At 44.8% G+C, this 19,544-nt stretch overlaps 1 protein-coding gene across 7 annotated transcripts in view; it reads right to left on the bottom strand.

Annotated features, from left to right (window-relative positions):
• Nucleotides 1-19,544, bottom strand: part of THRB (thyroid hormone receptor beta) — a 386,891-nt gene that overhangs the window by 12,227 nt on the left and 355,120 nt on the right. For all 7 annotated transcript variants that reach the window (XM_067737346.1, XM_067737348.1, XM_067737345.1 and 4 more), the window contains 3 exons: nt 14,971-15,071; nt 10,009-10,156; nt 6,804-7,009 (listed from right to left, as the gene is read on the bottom strand). In XM_067737346.1, the coding sequence (XP_067593447.1) occupies nt 6,804-7,009; nt 10,009-10,156; nt 14,971-15,071 (455 nt within the window). The remainder of the gene's footprint in view (nt 1-6,803; nt 7,010-10,008; nt 10,157-14,970; nt 15,072-19,544) is intronic.

The raw sequence follows: 19,544 nt of genomic DNA, 5'->3' as shown, positions 1-19,544 counted from the left end.
TACACAGTGAAGTTTGGTCACTGCTATTTCTGGCATCCTTCAGACCTCCTTGCTGGGCTTTCTAATCCCTGCCACCCCGAAATGTGGCCTGTCTCACCTGCGTGTCTACTGTACAGCTCTCTTATGAAGATCAACTGATAAAAGGAACATGGTCACGCATTAAAAAGGTAGGGAGGTGTACACACACACACACACACACACACACACACATAGGGTGAACTTTTTAAGAAATAAAAATATTTTAATAACATAGCTTTGGCCTGGAATGGTCTTCAGTGGCTTACTATGGATGTTAATAATTTCCATTTAATCTGTGAGTCTGTGGGGCATTTGAATCACCGTCTGTGATACCTCTAAAGGCTTGAAAAATAGGAGGGAAATTATACAAGGAAATATGACAATTTTAACTAAAATCAAATGCCCAAATGTAACAACCTCACAAGCTTTCCTGTTGCTAGATATCAGAGTAGGAAAAAAATTTACTTTTAAGCCTTTGGGTATTTAATGGAAAATACAATTGCTAGAAGGAAAACCACATACAAAGTAGAAGCCTTCTATTACGTTATGAAGCTTTCTGTCCATAATAGGTCTTGGATACTAGAAAAAAACACAGAGGAGCATGGTGTGGTGTCTGCTGGTTCCAGGAGATTCGAGCTCCAGCCAGGATGGTCGAGGCTGTTTGCAACGACCGTCTGGGGTGACCCTGGAGCTTTACTACCAACAGAGCAGAGTTCCTTCTCCCTGTCCTTCCCTCTTCCCCCACCCTCACCCCCCACACAAATATGGATGCTTGTTTTTGAAAACTCATGTCAGTAAAAACTTAGAGGCTGAAAAAAGAAAATAGATGAATCGACCCAAGTTAACACATCAGGAATACAATTAAAGTTGAGCTTGTTTGTGACTTCCCTGAAGGTTTTTTACCCATAAGGACAACACACTATTTGCTAAAATATTTGGAAGATGTTAAAAATAGAGTACCAATATTTGGCACAATTGAATCTACTGGATCGCTTCTTACAGCTAGTAGCCTAGAGTGCACTCCCTGAACACGTGTGCTCACACACACACACGTGTGTTTATGCACATGAGATCAAACTCGGAGACTGAGGATAGGTGAGGCTTGCAGGCTCACCACTGGGGACTGTGGGGAAGCCTGGTTTTTGCCTCTGTGGATCAAAGTGCTTGAGCTGCTCAAAGGGGTGGGCAGGGGGCCCTAATGGACCTCCGGAGCCTGCCCTGCCTACCTCTTCCCGTCTCTGCCACAACTTGCTTCACGCTTTTCCATCTCGGGGCGGCCTTCCTCCTGGACTTTTGCTTTCTTCAAAGTCCTCACTTCTGTCTCATCTCTGCCAATTCCAAATCCCACCCACTTCCAATTCTGTCTTCTCCTCGAAGCCCTCTCAGATGGCCTCAGTGGGAAATGATTCTACCTCATTTGAATACACCTGGTGGCCCATGTAACCACTCGTCTGGCATCTAGGCACTTACTACTATTACTTTTATCGTAGTTATGCAGGTACACATCTAAGATATGAACTTCTCAAGGTGGGGGGATACGCCTTGAGTATCGGTCTACTGTGTAGACGGCACTGGGCCAAATGGTGGAGGATTGAGGGACCGAATAAACCTGTGTTTATACACGCACTCAACCAGTGTTTCTTGAGCAACTACTATGGGGTCAGGCCTTGTTCGAGATGCTGAGGTGACAGCAATGAACAATGTATCCTCAAGGAGCCTTCATACAGCGAAGGAAGACAGACAATAAATGAAAAGAATACTGTCAGGTTGGAAGAATTTTAGTCTGTGATAAGACTGGAGATGACCTAATAATACACGGGGCTCAGGAGGTAGGGTGGTCAGCCAGGCCCCTTTGAGAAGTGATGTGTGAGCTTTAACTTGCAGAATGTCAAGAAGGCAGCCTTCCACAGATGCAGAGGACATTTTAGGCAGAGGGCAAACCCAGTGCAAAGTCCCAAGGTCAGAAAGGAGGCCTGTGTGGTTAGGCCCAGAGGTGGCATGAGATAAAGGATGGAGGGGCGGCAAGGGTCCCATCACGATGGGCCTTCAGGGCCATGGAGGGGAGATGGGCACATTTTAAATGCCGTGGGGCACCGCTGAAGGGCTTTAAACGGGAGCAGCATGACGAAATTTATGGTTCTATGTGGAGAAGGGATGTGGTTGCCGAGGAAGATGTGGGAGAACAGCAGCAGTGGTTTGGGCAGGAGATGAAGTGGGCTGGACCACGGGGGCAGCAGGAGAGATGGAGAAAAGTGGGACCTGGAGACATACCTAGGGAGCCCAGGGCAGGGGTTTCTGATGGGCTGGAGATGGGGTGAAGGTCAATAAGGAATCCAGCACGTATCCTCTGGGACAGTGGAGGGGGGGGGACCTATAGAAGGAGAGATTCAGGGGTGTGTGCAGGTGTGGGCTTCAACCCTAGCTCAGCACTAGAGGTGGCTGGTATGACACAAATCGAGACGAACTGGGGCTTTGTGCTTTGACTGTTGCATCAGAATTGTTCAAGGTGAGTAGGAAGTGCTACCAGTTGACCCCTTTGCAAGTGGCTGTCTCAGAGCTGAGGGCTTCTTGGCTGGGGTCTCTGGCACATGCAGCGGGGATGGGGCCAGACGGGACTCTTCTCTTCCTCTGAGTGATCACAGTGTGTCTCCCCGCACCTTTGCGATGGGGAACAAATGGTGATGAGAGATCCCTGGGCCTTGGGCCTTTTCCTGGGGAAAGCAGGGACAGGATGGTATGGGTGGTGGTGCAGGGATGACGCACACTGTAACTCCGTAGGAGCTTGTTAACGACATGCCAAGCACTTCTATCTATTACTTTTACACCACTGATAAGGGCATAAAGGCAACCGAGACTTAGAGATGGGAAGCAACTTACCCAAAGTCACATAATTAAAAAGCAACAGAGGCAAGCAACAAACTCAGGCTGTCTGGTTCCAATTTCTATGCACATAACTACTAGACTACGCTGCCTTCTTCTGATGTAATTATAACCATTTTGGGTGACAGAAGCCTTCCTGGCTTGACTGCACTTGTTTTATGACCACACGTGGTCAAGTCACCCATCCTGCATCACCCTTCTGCTTATGCCCCTTTTCTGAGGCTGTTGTTGAGAATTTGTGTCATCAGACAGTAGTTCTGCCAGGGGAAAAGTGGGGCAGGCCCACCCTGGTTCTGCTGGTCACATTTGATACCTGGTGGAAAATCCACCCAAAGCCATACCTTTGCATGTGAACTAAGGGAGCAGAGGAATAAGGAGACAGGCTGGGACCTGGGACCTGGGACCCTTGGCTGCAGGGCTCGCACCCGGACAAACGTCTCCTCCCACAAGAAAATACAAAGAAACTATAAGGGACTAAAAATAACTGCGTACATGTGCAGTTGGGGCAAATAATGGACAAGACGAAACAAAAAGACCAAAAAAAAAACCCACCTGCCACTTCTGAAGAGCCGGGAGCAAAAGCACAGTACTGGGCATGCTCCTTGCACTCAGCACCACCAAGGGGTGGGCAGACCACCTAGGACATCCCTCTGGCCCCACCCCTGGCCCCGCCCCTCCCCTCCCCTCATATAAGGAACCAGCTCACCCCCCACTCCCCCCAGGGAGCTAGCAAGGGCAACTGCTACTTGTTCTCGCTCCCCCCTGCTGCAGCAGGGACCCCAATAAAGCCTTGCCTGAATTCCTTTTCTGGCCTCTGATCAATTTCTATTGATTAGGGAGTCCAAGAACTCTGGCGGGTAAAAACAACACAGTGTTCAACAGACAATACTGTTGCTGTACGGAGTTTACTCCAATCCAATGTCTTCCACATCTGGGAGCGCAGATGTGAGCTGCCTTGGTGGAGAGACTCTGCTTTCCCTTGTTCACCACCACCGGCCTCTTGCCCCCCTCTCAGTCCACATCTACTTTCCATCATCACTGCCACCACACAGGAATCGGCACTTCTGCACCATCAGAGATTTGAGTGGATTGGAGAATGACTTAAATGTTTTTGGAAGTAGTTTTAAAGAGTGGCTTTAGAATTACTGTGAAAATCTGCATGGCTTTTGCAAAAGTTCCTTACTTGCCAATGACTCATTTTCACAGGCGTATCGATTTGAAACCCCGGTCCAACCACCCGTCTCTGTTTATGACTTGAGTCCTGGTCTTCGGGTAAAAAACGATGAAGAAGCTCCTTTTGGGAAGTAAGTTACTTACCCATTCCAGATAAATGAATACTTCTAGCTTTTATGACAACGTATAATTTTTAATCCCTTATGACATTGCCACACTATTATTAACATAATAGCTCTCCTCAAATTCTTTTCCAGAACAAGATGGGCAATCATCACATAAAAATAAATGAAATAATATACATAGCAGTGTTGTAAGCAAAAAGAGTGGTATTGGCCACACAAGAAATGCAAATCTGAACGTGCAGAAGCCAGTTCAGGACATAGATACTATGTAGCAAAGCTGTCTTTAATGAAGGATTGTTTTTTTTGTTTCTTAGAGATTTTTTTGATGTGGACCATTTTTAAAGACTTTATTGAATTGGTTACAATATTGTTTCTGTTTTACGTTTTGGTGTTTTGGCCGGGGGGCATGTGGGATCTTAGCTCCCCGACCAGGGATTGAACCCGCACCCCCTGCTTTGGAAGGTGAAGTCTTAACCACTGTACTACCAGGAAAGTCCCTAATGAAGGATTCTTAATGTCCTTGCGGGAATAATTCACCCCTCAAAAGCGTGAACTTTTTCTCCTGAGCATAAATAGTCAGAGTCACCCTGCTGCAGGGGATGTGCGTAAATGTGTCAAGTGGCTAAGACACAGGGCTCAGTTGTGCTGTTTCTGAGGATGGGCCCATGGAACTGGATGGTTTGTTACACAGATATTTACTGGGCTCTATTCTGGTTATCTACTGCTGTGTAACGAACCTCCCCAAAACGTAGTGGCTGAAAACAACAAATTTTCACTATCTCTCAGAGTTCTGGGGATTGATGGGCTCAGCTGGGTGGTTCTCACTTGGGGTCCCTCATGAAATGGCAGCAGAGGCTGGTGTCACCTGCAGGCTTTCTTACTCACATTTCTGGTGCCTGGGCTGGTTGGGAATCTCTCCAAATGGCTGGCTTGAGCTTCCTCACAGCATGGTGGTCTCAAGGTAGTTGGACTTTTTCTTACATGGCAGTTGGCTTCCCTCAGAGAGACCAGATGGCGTCCCTCTCCAACATAACCAGTGCGGAACTGCAAGCCTTCTTATAACTCAGCCTTAGAAGTCGCTCTGCCCAAATCCATTGCTTCAAGGAATCACAGCCCAGCCCAGCCTCAAGGGAAGAGAGGAATACATTCCACCTCTCCATGGGAGAGAATGGGCCGTGAAGACAGGGAGGAAAGAATTTATTGGCAGTCACCCTGGTGAAAAGATACCACACGTTTCAACCACGTTGCATAGTGTGGTGGTTAAGAGCATGGATCCTGGAGCTGGGCTGTGTCCATCACCACTGCTTATTAGCTGGGGGATTGAGGGTAAATCTCCTTAACTTCTTTGTCTCCGTTTGTAAAATGGAGATATTTACCACATCTGCCTACATAGGTTGGTTGACATAGGGAGTTAATATCTGGAAAGCACTTACACTGGTACCTGTCACTTGGCCAGGGCCATCCAAGTGTCTCCTAAGTTAACTGTTAGTGGCTGCCATCCACAAAGTGTGTTAGAAGCTGCTCGTTAACAACAATGAAGGTAATTATTGGAGGGCAGGTGGATTATGGGTAAGCTTTTTCTTTCCAAAAATTTCCTTTACGGTTGTTGTTACACCGTTTTCATGAAACCAACCAAACCAAACCAGACCAAAAGCTAGCCCATTATAGTGGTGATGTTGAGGCGTGAAGACAATGACAGCCTATATCTCTTTGTTCAGATGAGGAGTGCCCTCACCTACCCGGGAGATACAAACAGACCCACAGAATATCCGATGCTGGGACTGAGTGAGGTCCTCATAAAGCTTCATGTCATAAACTAAGAGCTGGGTCGGTCTCCGAGACGGCCAAACACCAGCTGGTGGTGGGACGGGTGGTCCATCTGGGAACTGGGGACAACAGACGTGAGTTGGCCTTTGGGCCTGGCCCAGCCACTTTCTGGCATTGTGACCTTCGGGCGAGATACTGAAGGCTTGGTTTGTGTACCTACAAAACGGGGATAGTGATTCCAGCCTACCTACCCCAAAGCGTTGTGAAGTCCAAAGAAGAAATAGAAGGAAGGGCTTTCATGATGGTTAGTTTTTATAAAAACATCAAACATTGCTATTCCAAGGGTCTGGAAAGGCCTGTTTTTCTTTACACTCCCCTCCCCCATCCCTTCTCCCCATTCCCACTGTCCTCCTGGACGCGAGATAATTTATTTTAAACTCAACATTTTGACTTCTGTTGGCATAAAAATATGCTTGAGATATGAGTCACTTCATTCTAGGGGTGATTCTAAAGGGGATATTTTGGAGTGAGTTTAGGGGACTAGGTATGTGTATAAATGGGCATCTGAAGGAAGAAATAGGTATAAAAAGGGAAAGCTAGCAGGTAAAGAATTTTGCTAATTAGTTGATCCAGGGCTGCCCTTATAGCAAAAGCAAAGAGATAAGTGCATTAGAATTCAGTGACTCAGGCAGGAGAAGGTCAGACAGACCTGGGTTTATATCCCGCCTCTGCACTCTACTCCGGTCAATCAGATGCAGCGAGGACACCAGCATCCTGGATTCTGAGGACCAAACGGATCGCGCAGAGGTGGAAGTGGAAGAGGAAGGGGCGGGGCCTTACCAGGAACTTCCGCTTCTGCTTCCAGTGGCTGCCTTGGGCGTTGGTGGCCACGTGGGCCTCTGTGACGGTCTTGATGAGCTCCCACTCCTGGTCGGTGGGCTCGGGCTTGTGACCGATGGATCTCTGCAGCTCCTCCCGCCGCCTTTTCTCCCGGTTCTCCTCGATCAGCTTCCTCTTGGCCAGACGCTTGCTGTCGTCCAGGACCACTGGGGGCGGGGAGGGACACAGAACAGACACTCCCCAGACACCTGGCAGACCCGCGGGGGCTCGGGTCGCTGCATAGCCCGCTCAGGGGGCCTGCGGGGGTCACCCTGGGTCACTTCTCCCTTGGCAGCAAAGTGCTATGGACGAGAGCCATCTTCCACCACTAGCCCCAGCACCAAACTCCGGATGCCTAGCCAGCTTTCTAGAACAAAGATGGGGGTGGGGTGGGGGGGATGGGGCTGGACACTGGGCATCTCAGTCCCACAGAGGGGGGGCCCCTAGATAAGAATGACCCAGAGACAGGTAAAGCCCATCCTACCTATAGGTTCACAGGTGTGTCTGTCTAGCCAATCATCTGAATTCACTCTTAGGGTTTCTGTTCCTTCCCTCCGCCCCGCAAATGGCTCTTACTAAGAAGAACTGCAGGTTCAGAAGGTTCTTGAGCAGTAAACAGAGGCTGGCGATCCCTTCCTCAAAGGAAAAAGGAGTCTAACTCTTCATTCGTTTCCTGAAGGCTGACTGGAGTATGGCGGGGCCTAGCTCAGGCCTCACAGGCACTCACTTTGCATTTCTCTCTACCTGGTCAACGCTCAAAGGTGATTAAAGAGCCCAGGCTTTGGAATCTAGAAAGACTCGGGTTTGAATCTCTATATTACCACATTCTAGCTGTGTGACCTTTGGAAGGTTACTGAGGCTCTCTGAGCTTTCATTTCTTCCCATATAAAATCCGATCAAGGGACGTCCCTGGCAGTCTAGTGGTTAAGACTTCTCTTTCCAACGCAGAGGTTGCGGGTTCCATCCCTGGTTGGGGAGCTAAGATCCCACATGCCTCGCGGCCCAAAATCCAAAACGTAAAACAGAAGCAATATTGTAACAAATTCAATAAAGACTTTTAAAATGATCTACATCAAAAAAAATCTTTAAAAAAATCGGATCAATAATACCTACTTTGCAGGGTATCAGTGTGATAATGCACTATACATGCTCAGGAAGTACAGCCACGACTTTTATCATTTATGCAAAAGGGAAATAAGAAGAGCAGGTAACAAGAAACCTATATTTCTGTGGTTAATTTCCAAAACGAAACCATTTCACCAGACTCTCAGTAGCCCTCAGTGGCATGGAAAGACTCAGGTTTCGTACTGCAGAGTCATAGGGTTTTACCAATGGAGGGTCCTCAGCTCTTATCTAGTGCAACGCCCTCCTTCACAGAGGAGGAGGGAGATCATGACTTCCTTAAAGTCACACAGCAAGTTCATGGCAGAGGCAAGGCAAGACCCAGGACCCCTGACTGTGGTCCTACAATATCACTGTCCTAGGGCCATTTCTTGAGGAAGCCGCGACTGGTAGGGAAAGAAAACAAAGCAAACGTAGCAGAGGAAGAGAACCAGAGGTGCCTGGCAAATCCACAGACAGAAGAATGAAACCCCAATCGTGGAGATGTGATTGGGTCATCAGAGTCAGGGGAGCACTTAGACATGTGGGCGGATGGGTGAGCCCTGTGAAGTCATCATGATTCACTCCTTAAGGGAGACAAGGAATGCGCCACACTCATAACCTCACTCCCCAAATGCTTCCCTGGTGCCAGGGATCGTGGCATTGGATGTGCGTTATCTAATTTATTCCTGAAAACCACCTGTGGGGCTGGCGATACCTTCGCACAAGGAAACCGGAAGTTAAGTCCGATGGGCACACAGCTAGTAAGTGGCAGGCCTGGACTCCAACAGCTTTTCTGATTATAAAACCTGAGCTCTTGTAATGCTTCACAAGCAAGCAAGGTGCACTCAAATTTCCACCCCGTGTAGATCAACACTGAGTTTTTAAACTTCATCAACATTCATCTCTTTAACTTCTTAATAAAACAGTGCAATGGACATTCAACAGGTCACTCATTTGCATAGAACCTTAGCAGGCATTTTGTTGGCAACCGCTAAAAGCCTTCCAAAGATCAAGACAAATAACTCAGCCAGAGGTGAAGGATTAAACCAGGGTTTCCAGCCTCATGCCCAGACACAACCCTCCTCTTTTTTTTTTTTTTTAAAAAGATTCCTCTTTCTGTCTTCTTTAATGGGCAAACCAGGACGTTCCAGAGATTTTTTTTGTTGTCGTTCTAGCTGAGAGAACCCTGTTTGTCGCATAAATGCAGCTGTGACTATTTCCTCTTCACAAGGAAAAATCCTCATTGCATTCTTTTTTCTTTTCTTTCTTTTACTTTAAACTGAAAGTAGGACTCCTTCATTGATGTGCAAAAAAATTTATGCCAGTGGAAACCAGAAACCCTGATGCCTGGCAAAAGGGAGGCCACATGTTGTGAATGACACGATTCTCATTTCATAATTAGATTAATTAAAGTGACTGGTGTAAATCCCTTGCACAGTGTGGGGAGAAGAGACCCCAACGGCTAATCTCACCACCATATGCTGTGGCACTTTGAAAACTGGGTAGGATGACTTCAGCTTGGAATGTTTTTATGGCTAAAAATATAACAAAAAAACCAACTGCAGAATGAGTCATGCAATAGCACTCAAGTTCACATTCTTTAGAAATTTCTGAACACGATGTTTTCTACCAGTGCCCTGACTCCAAAAATGTCCACAGAATAAATTCCTGTCTCTGCTTTTGAAAAAATATTAGTCCTTGTGCTTCTCACCACACGAATGTTGTGTGGAAAATTACACTTTATCGAGGTGGAAGGACAGACTCCTCATCTGTAACCTCTGTGCAGACAGAGCACTGCTGACTGTCCTGCAAGCATGATGGGGACAGTTTAACCTCTGTCTCTCACCCATCACCTGGATGCCTTCGGAGTCAGGAGTTGATGGGGAGGGTAGGATGGAAACCGCCCAGCATGGCTGGGAGTGAGGGTCCCTGAGAATGCTGTGTGCTCTCCCTCTGTCCACATGCGTTCCTGCTTTCTCTCCTGCCTGGGTGATTTCCTTGAGCCAACCTTTTCCCCAGTCAACACTCCTTGAATATGAAGCAAAGGAAGAAGGTTACTTACAATCTGTTGCCATGCCAACGTAGATGCATTTTTTAAAGCGACATTCCTGGCACTGATTTCTTGTAACTTTGTCTATGACACATTTTCCTTCATATTTACAGGAATAGGATGGATGGAGATTTTTCTGAATGGTTCTTCTAAAGAAACCCTACATGAAAAAGAAAGACCCAGGACAACCACTTCATATTTTCGAGAAATAAGTGACCCCAGCATTTTGTATCTTCCTGACTGTGATGGACGGTTTTAGACCTTACCTCTGTACGGGCCTTTAGCTCGACCTATTCAAATATGGGGCAGTTGGCCCAAAGTGAATCTAAATAATTCTAAATCTGAGGGCGACGTCAGAGGCTACGGAGTCCCTTCTTATCCTTTTGGCATTTACTCAAGGCTGATGGGAAAGTCTCATGTTCGCGTTTATGTTTTCTAAACGATGAGTCACATAAATAAATTATTATTTCATGCCATAATTGTGTTGCTAAGTGAAGCTCTGAGGAGGTTTGCTACACTTTATACTGGAGAGATAAGAGCTGGATACTTGTGATGCTTTATTAATTAATTAATTTAATCATTTAGGCTTTAAAGGGATGCAGTAATTGCCTTTGGAGATTTGGTTTAATTCTGGTTTTCGACTCTTGAGATGGCCATGACCAGCTCAGATAGCCCTTGAAACAACAGTCCTTGGGGAGGAGAAAATTCCAAGTTCTTTACCAAATTCTTCCAGTAGCTCATGGCACTGGCGTTTTCCTTTCCTAGCACCCTTTTTCTCCAATATCTGTAGACATGCGCCCTAAAGTTCAATGTTTCTTCTTCTCTCAAGGCATGGGAGAGGGCCACCTGAGAATACAATGCAGTTCCAGGCTTTGGTGACTTACATAACATCCTCAAGGCTGTGTCATATGAGAACCTTTCTGGACATGATACTCAAGTCTGGTAGGAATTTATAACTGCAGAAAGCATGTATTGTGAGGGGCGCACTGCAAAGTGCTGCAGACAAGTGCCAGGGCCTCTGTCTCTCCCACAACCTTCTGAGGTCAGTATTCTTAATATCTCCACTGGGGGGATTAAAAAGCTAAGCCTTAGACAGGTTAAATCACTTGCCCCAAATCACATGGCAAGTACATGCTGGAACTCGGCCTGGGGCCCAGGAGTTGGCTTATATGATATAGATTGAGTCCAATTTTACTGTATTATTTAAATGTTTTAGATGAACATATTATAAACAGTCCCCTCTCACCCACCCCTCAAAATAACCACATCGTTTTATGGTTTAGTAGAATAGCAAGGCACAACAAATTTTGAAGGATGTTGTCCACTAAACCTTAAAGGGACCTCCAACTTTGTTGCATAAATTGGATGGAAATGCCAGTTCATCCAGGCTAACCCAAGTTGTAATTATCCCATTTAACTTGCCCTGGCTTTATGTACTTATACCACTTGCATATTCCTCACTCAGACCCAGGAGCTCTTCCTTGTAATGAAAAGGTCCAAGGTAGGATTTTCTACTGGGCATAGCAGAATAAAATGGAAAACTGACAGCAGTAACTGAAACTCACGGACTTGGTTTCGGGGCACGTTTGCCAACCCCTGATATCACTGTTGCTCAGTTCCTAACAGAAGAACTGTCATATTGTATTTGCCTTTGCATCCTTAAACACTGAGCCCATTAGTTTGAATGACATCGATGAACTGTCCTAAGATTCCCTAAAGCACACACGGGGCAGCTGCTGACATGTGTTTCCCGGGTGTTCAAGGTGGGCGGTCCTGCCAAAGCTTGGATGTCAGGGCCTGCACAGAACGAAAAACAAGCTGTCCCCGCTCCTCTACCCCCTCCCCCTCCCTCCAATCCACCCTTCAAGGGTTACACTTGCTTGAAAGACAGAAAAAACTCAGAGATTCTAGCAAGGAGACATATGTCACAGACAGGGAGGAGGGGGGACTGTCTAGCACCCTCTTTCTGGAGGATGCAAAGCGACCTAAGTCCGGGGCCTCCAGCGAGCAGGCTGACTGCTGCTCTGAAGATGGGAAATCATTACTGTGGAGTTGGGAGACCGTTTCTCCCCCATCTGCTCACGCTGGCTTGTGTTCTGGGTGGCGGGAGCCTACTGGGGAGTAAGACAACAGGAAGGTGGGAACAGGTGATATACCAGATGCAGAGGTAACGTTCATTTCTCCAAAAAGGCTACTCTCAGCTTTTACAAGGAATGAATGAAATAACTTATACTTAGCTTATTTGGAAAAAATGTTGAGGTAGCAGGCTTTGCTATTCATAGTGCCATCTTTTCTGTGGCTTACCTTGCTGACTCTTCTCGGACACTTCATGGACCAAATCCCTTTTAAGATGTTGGCCTTCCCTAAGCTATGCTAAAAGCATATTTTCCCACATGAAGGGACCACTTTATGTGAGTAAATGTTAAAGATGGTAGGTCCCTTAATTTTAAAAAGGGACAAAAATTAATTTTGGGATGTGAACTTGGATAGAAAATACTTAACAGAATCCACTTATAAAAAGCTCTTTTTAGCTGTGAGCTGACGAAAGAGATGTCCCAGGGACTGAATAAGAACATATCTTTCATCGATGATTTGTGGGTAAGCGGAGGCTTTGCTTTATAAATCGACATCAGACTCGTTTCTCTGCACTTTGAGAAGAACTGGATCCGTTCCTTAGTGGTCCAAAATGATGCACTAATCAGTGCTTCAAGGAACTGTCACCCTCCTAGTTCAATATTCGGGCAACTGTTAAAAAAAAAGCTTAGAGTCTCTCTTTAAAAAGTGATTTACTCGGGGCAGTATCAACATTCTTTCTACAAAAGATGCATGAAAACTGGCCCATCACAACAGATGAAACATCTCCAAAAGATTTCCACTGTCTTCAGGGCAGAAACAGGCAAAAAAGATTCTCCCCCTACACACTACGGGTATGGGGTAGAAACACTTGCAAATTACAGGCTTGAGTAAACAAGATGTGAAGCACGACGTTTTTCATCTTTGGCCATTTTTCAAAACTGTGTTTCATGTGACCACCTCTTTTGTCTTTTTCCAAGACACTCTGTCCTTGCATTAAATGATCTGTGTAACCGCCCTAGGAAGACTTTCTGATTTTATGATTGGGGCTATGCTGGAAACAGGATTCTGATCCGAGACAAAGGCACCAGGGCTGAGAAATCTAGCTTTCTGCTACATGATTGATTCTTTTAAGTAAACCTCAGTTGAATCAGGCCCCAAACATCCTGTGATCTTGGGAGAAGAGGGTAGTGGATTTCTTGATCATCATGAAGACATACGTGAGTCAGAGACACGTATTAATAGGTTAATAGGCTTGGTTCTCCTTTGTTTAAGTCAATCACTAATGATCATTAAGTCCTCTGTAAGGCACGTTTGGTCTCTAGAGTCACTTTGGGAGTTGAGTAATAAATGGAATTGTCATTAGAGTCTCCCCCAGAATTCAAAATTTGAGAGAATCTCAACGCTGCATAATCAGGTAGGTAAAAGCCTTATGAATTAGAAGAAAGACCCATTTGAATTAGGGAGCTTTTGGAATGAGAGAAAGTATCTAAACTCATGCAGTTTTATTACTTTCAAAGCAAGCCGATAGAATTGGGCTTTCAAGAGACAGTCTGCAAGTGTCCCAGTTAATAAACAGCTGCAACTTATTTGTAATTAATGCCATTAAACTCCTTAAGACATTATTTCCACAGATGTAATAGCAACCTTTAGCTCAGTCTTTGTTAAAAGGTGACAAGTTCTATATCAAAGGGGCCTGGATGAATGAGAACATATTACATCACATTCCAAAATAAGTCTTGCCTTGAGGTCTTAAAAATGACCTCTTTTCAATGGATAGATCATCTCAACACATCAGTAGGCTACAAGTTTCCTCATTTCGTGCACAAAAAGTAGGGAGTTTGCATGGAAAATCTTCCACCAGGGAAATGAGACAGGTTAGTATGAAACCGACCTAACGTGTTGATTTTGGTGATTTAGGGTCAAAGGTTAGGAGAAAAGAGGGTAGTAGGAGGGAGGAAAGGAGAGGAGGGAGTGAGGTGGGTGACGGAGGGGGAAAGACGGACTTGTTTTATAAACAATACGATTTTTGCTCTAGGGTTCATATCTTCTGATAATTTAGTTTAAAATACAGAAGGTAAATAAAACATTCAACAAAAAATTAAAGCCTTTCTCTGACCTACGACCTCCTTATAAAACATCAGCTGAACGCACTGGGTTCAGCTCTGTTTACCTTTACAGTGGACTTTATTTTCTAGGCTAGGCTGTCGGACCAAAACGTGTTTGCCAGAAACTCATCTTCACTGTGATAATGAAAATGTAAGTAGGCAAATTCAGGTTCACTTTCGGGAGGTAAACTGACTGTTGATCACTGGTGTCTTCTTGGCAAGTGTCTCCTGAAGATGGGTCTGGAGAGCGTGTAATTAGCTGATGGACGACCAGAATTTACTTACTGCAGGCTGTGCCACGAGCCAGTTTGGATCATTTCAGAATATAACTGAACCTAAGTAGCCTCAAAGATATTCCCTAATGGAACCCTTAAAAGTGAGCAAATTCTCTCAGATTGACACTGGCAACTAGCTTGTGGTTGGAGTGAACTCTGCCTCCTTAAACAGTGGAGATAAAACAGGAGGAGAAATGGTTATTTCATGGGATGATAGCATGTTATAAAATATCTATGCATTTTTAAACTCAAAGGGAGGCTTTTATTAATTTCTTTACATTTTATCAATTTTCTCCCTGTCTAAAACAGCAGACCTCACACTGTCACAAAACTTCATCTAGTTATTTTTGATTTGGGGAAAAAAAAATTCAGTTCTTGAATACGCCCCCCAAAATGAAGAGGATGAACACAGGCCGTGAATGTCGGGATTTGGCTCTAATAGGAACCTAAACTTCAGGTTGCATGCTGGAGGACTCCTGGAAGGGGCTGGATCGGGGCTCACTGGCCCCAGGGGTTACCTTGCAGCCTTCACACGTGATGCAGCGGTAGTGGTAGCCGGTGGCTTTGTCACCACACACGACACATAGCTCGTCCTTGTCTAAGTAACTGGGGATGTAGCCTGTGAAGAAGGAAAGAAGAAGCGTGTGAGAAAACAATATCATGTTAAAGACACACCATAGCCCGAAGGAGGAAGGTGGATGAGGAAGCATGGCTGACTTGTTCTGTACATTTTAATACAATTTTTGCTTTACAGTTTACATCTTGTGATCATTTAGTTTTAAATATACAAGGTAAGGAAAACATTGAACAAGAAAACATTTAAAAAAGTGACCTAATACATTTTCTCAGTATCTTATACTTCCCCAGGACCTCAGTTCACATTTACAGAGTTAACAGGCCCGGGATTTCGGAATGCCTTAGAAACAGGTGTGCTCACTCTTGCTGTGCAGGTGGGAACAGGCCCTGAGGCTCCTGCAGCCAATGGATGTGGCAGAGAGGCCTGGATTTTTTAAAAAATTTATTTATAAGTGGATTTATCATTTTTGTTATACATAACATTATGGGTAATTATTAAAAAGAAAATATAAGATCTTTCAAGAGCAACCTGTTCTTTGCTCCTGAAAGGATTTGTACCCGTTTTCACACCCCAATCACTAACTTAGATTACTGAACTGGGGAAACAGTTTCTTTTCTTCTTCCTAACACTGTAATACAATAGATTCCTGATTAGACCTGAGAATCACCCTGTTTAAAATTACTGAATCTTAGAATCAACTGTTTAAAAATACTGAATCTGAGAGACCAATCCCCTCAGAGAATCTTATTTCAGTGGCTTTAGGGTGTGGAAACATAGGTATTGAATTTCCTAAAAGCTCTCTGGGTGATTCTAATGTACATTTAGAATTGAGAATCCCTGGGCCTGGGCTTATATGGAGAGATCCAGAGAGGCTGGGATTTGAGACACCTGGGGTGCTCTGGATAACACAGCCTCTTTCAAAAGGCTTATTTCTGAACTTGTTCTTAGGGGACTTGATCTACTTTGGAACCAAGGCAGCACGCAATAAATTCAGAAAACTTTATAGCTGGAAAGGTCCTGGGAGAGCAGGTAGTGTTGAGGTGAACAGGCCTTCAGAGGTTTGGCCGTCCTCAGGCTCACACTAGAAATCAACAGCAGAGACTAAAATCCAGATCTCCTGACTTCCAGCCCTCCAGTATAAGTTATGTTGGTCTTTTTCTAAAAATAGACAGTTAACTTCAGGTAGAATGAATAAGGCCATCTAAAAAAAAGGATTCTGCAAACTTGTGATATTATGGTAGCACAACCAGACAACACTGGCAGTTCCTCAAAAGGTTAAACACAACGTGACATACAACCCAGCAATGCCACTCTGAGGTCTATGCCCAAGAGAAGTGAAAACATGTATCCGTACAAAAACTCATACATGAAGGTTCAACACAGCATTACTCATAAAATTCAAAATGTAGAAACAACTGAAATGTCCATCAAGTCATGAATGGATAAACAAAATGTGGTATATCTGTACAATGGAGTATTATTATTCAGCCAGGAAAAGGAAAGAAGTACTGTTACATGGTACAACAAGGAGGAACCTTGAAAACATGCAGTGAAAGAAGCTAGATACTTCCATTTGTGTGAACTATCTAGAATAGGCATATTCCTAGAGACAGAAATTAGATTAGTGGTTGCCAAGGCCTGGAGGGAGGGGAGAATGGGGGATGATCACTAAAGGGTACAAAGTTTCTTTTCAAGGCAATGAAAATGTTCTGGAATTTCATAGTGCTGAAGGTTGTACAACTCTGTGAATATATTGAAAACCACTGAGTGAAAAACCATTGCTTCGAATGAACCTATTTTGTACACTTTAAATGTGTGAATTTTATAGTATGTGAAATATGTCCCCATAAAGCTCTGATTAAAAAAACAAAGAAACGAGGAGATACAAGAGGACGGTTCCGTTCGATAAACATATATATGGGGGTGCTATGTGCCAGGCAACAACATGCCAAGGATCTAAAGATGACTAAGTCTTAATTCTTGGGGCAGCTCTCAGTGTTTTGGGGGAAACAGACAATAACAGATCCTCTGCATATAATGAGGTCAGTACTGGGACAGGGCAGTGTCCAAATCACAAGGGGGAAAGTCTCTGAGATGCCTTCCCGCCCACCCCCAGCCCAAGTCCAGGTTGGGTGCTTCCATTTCTCCTTGTGCTGCCCCAGTGGCAGCCCTTTTCTTTTTTTTCTTTCTTTTTTTTTTTTCGTGGTACACGGGCCTCTGACTGTTGTGGCCTCTCGCGTTGCAGAGCACAGGCTCCGGACGCGCAGGCTCAGCGGCCATGGCTCACGGGCCCAGCCGCTCCGCGGCATGCGGGATCTTCCCGGACCGGGGCACGAACCCGCGTCCCCTGCATCGGCAGGCAGACTCTCAACCACTGCGCCACCAGGGAAGCCCAAGTCCAGAGTTTTTACATAAAAAATTACACGAGTAATACAATTCATTGTCGAAGAACTGAAAGACATAAATTAGCAAAAAACAGACTAACCTATCAACTTTCTACCACAGAGATAACCACTGTAGCATTTTAGTTTCTACATCGTAGATTAGTATGTTTGACTGTGTGTGCACATATGCTCGTGTGTGCGTTGAAACACATACTCATAAAACACAAAGTAACTTTTATTTTTAATTAAAAACTTTTTTTATTTTTTGGCTGCGCCATGTGCCCTGTGGTATCTTAGTTCCCCCACCAGGGATCGAACCCGTGCCTCCTGATTTGGAAGTACAGAGTCTTAACCACTGGACCACCAGGGAAGTTCCACAGAGTAACTTAAATAACAAAGTAATCCAATGATTCAAGTATGCACCTCCTGTTAAAGGCAGATGGAATATACATATCCATGTTGTCAGGAAACTACAGTTTTTTAAATTAAATTTTCTTATTGAAGTATAGTTGCTGTACAATATTATATAAATTACAGGTGTACAATATAGTGATTCACAATTTTTAAAGGTTATACTCCATTTATAGTTATAAAATATTGGCTATATTCCCCATGCTGTACAGTATATCCCTGTAACTTATTTTATACCTAACAGTTTGTTCCTCTTACTCCCCGACCTCCATCGTGCCCCTCCCCCTTCCCTCTCCCCACTGATAACCACTAGTTTGTTCTCTGTATCTGAGTCTGCTTCTTTTTTGTTATATTCACTACTTTGTTGTATTTTTTAGATTCCACATGTAAGTGATCTCATACAATTTTTGTCTTTCTCTGCCTGACTTATTTCACTTAGCATAATGCCGTCCAAGTCCATCCATGTTGTTACAAATGGCAAATTTTCATCCTTTTTTACAGCTGAGTAGTATTCCATTGCACATATGTACCACATCTTCTTCACCCATTCATCTGGTGATGGACACTTGGGTTGCTTCCATGCCTTGGCTATTGCAAATAATGCTGCTATGAACATTGTGGTGCATGTATCTTTTTGAATTAGTGTTTTTGTTTTATTCTGGTATATACCCAGGAGTGGAACTGCTGGGTCATATGGTAGCTCTATTTTTCGTTTTTTAAAGGGATCTCCATACTGTTCTCCATAATGGTTGTGCCAATTTACATTCTCACCAGCAGTGTAGAAATGTTCCCTTTTCTCTACATCCTCACCAACATTGGTTACTTGTGTTCTTTTTCATGATGGACATTCTGACAGGTGTGAGGTGATATCTCCTTGTGGTTTTGATTTGCATTTCCCCGATGATTAGTGATGTTGAGCATCTTTTCACGTGCCTGTTCACCATCTGCATGGGAAAGCTATATCTTGATCTCTTACACCTAGAGGTTATGTACAGTTGAGCAGAGTAAAGACTTTTGAGTTCTTGGTATCAGGTGCAGATGGCAGAGAGAAGGGAGAGAGAACTGCAGGTCTTTTCCTTCTAATCTCATGTTTGGGAACAAACTGTACTGCAGTTGGACACTGTGTTGCTTGAGGGACATGCCTTGGGAGGGCCGGAGAATATCCACTAGAGTTAGGAAGAAGCAGGACCCTTGCCATCTCTCCCCCTACCTCACCACTACCAGCCTGCTTTACTCTTTGGTGTTGGCAGTAGGACACTGAAGTTTTCTCTTCTCTGTAGCTCAACAGTTTATGTAGATGGTTGAACTGTTTGGCCTTTAAAGTTCCTGTGAACCCTGGAATCCAGTGATAATTCAATGTACGAGTGGAATGGGCTCCTGCTTTCTTTTTTTTTAATACAAATTTATTTATTTATTATTTGTTTTTGTCTGCGTTGGGTCTTCATTGCTGCACGTGGGCTTTCCCCAGTTGCAGCAGGCAGGGCTACTCTGTTGCGGTGCGTGGGCTTCTCATTGCAGTGGCTTCTCTTGTTGTGGAGCACAGGCTCTAGGTGCACAGGCTTCAGTAGTTGTGACACAGGGGCTCAGTAGCTGTGGCTCGTGGGCTCTAGAGCTCAGGCTCAGTAGTTGTGGCACACGGGCTTAGTTGCTCCGCAGCATGTGGGATCTTCCCAGACCAGGGCTCGAACCCGTGTCCCCTGCGTTGGCAGGCGGATTCTTA

This window comes from Pseudorca crassidens, chromosome 5 (genome assembly GCF_039906515.1).
Source record: "Pseudorca crassidens isolate mPseCra1 chromosome 5, mPseCra1.hap1, whole genome shotgun sequence".
NCBI classification, from domain to species: Eukaryota; Metazoa; Chordata; class Mammalia; order Artiodactyla; family Delphinidae; genus Pseudorca; species Pseudorca crassidens.
This window is presented reverse-complemented; position numbering and strand designations above follow the sequence as displayed.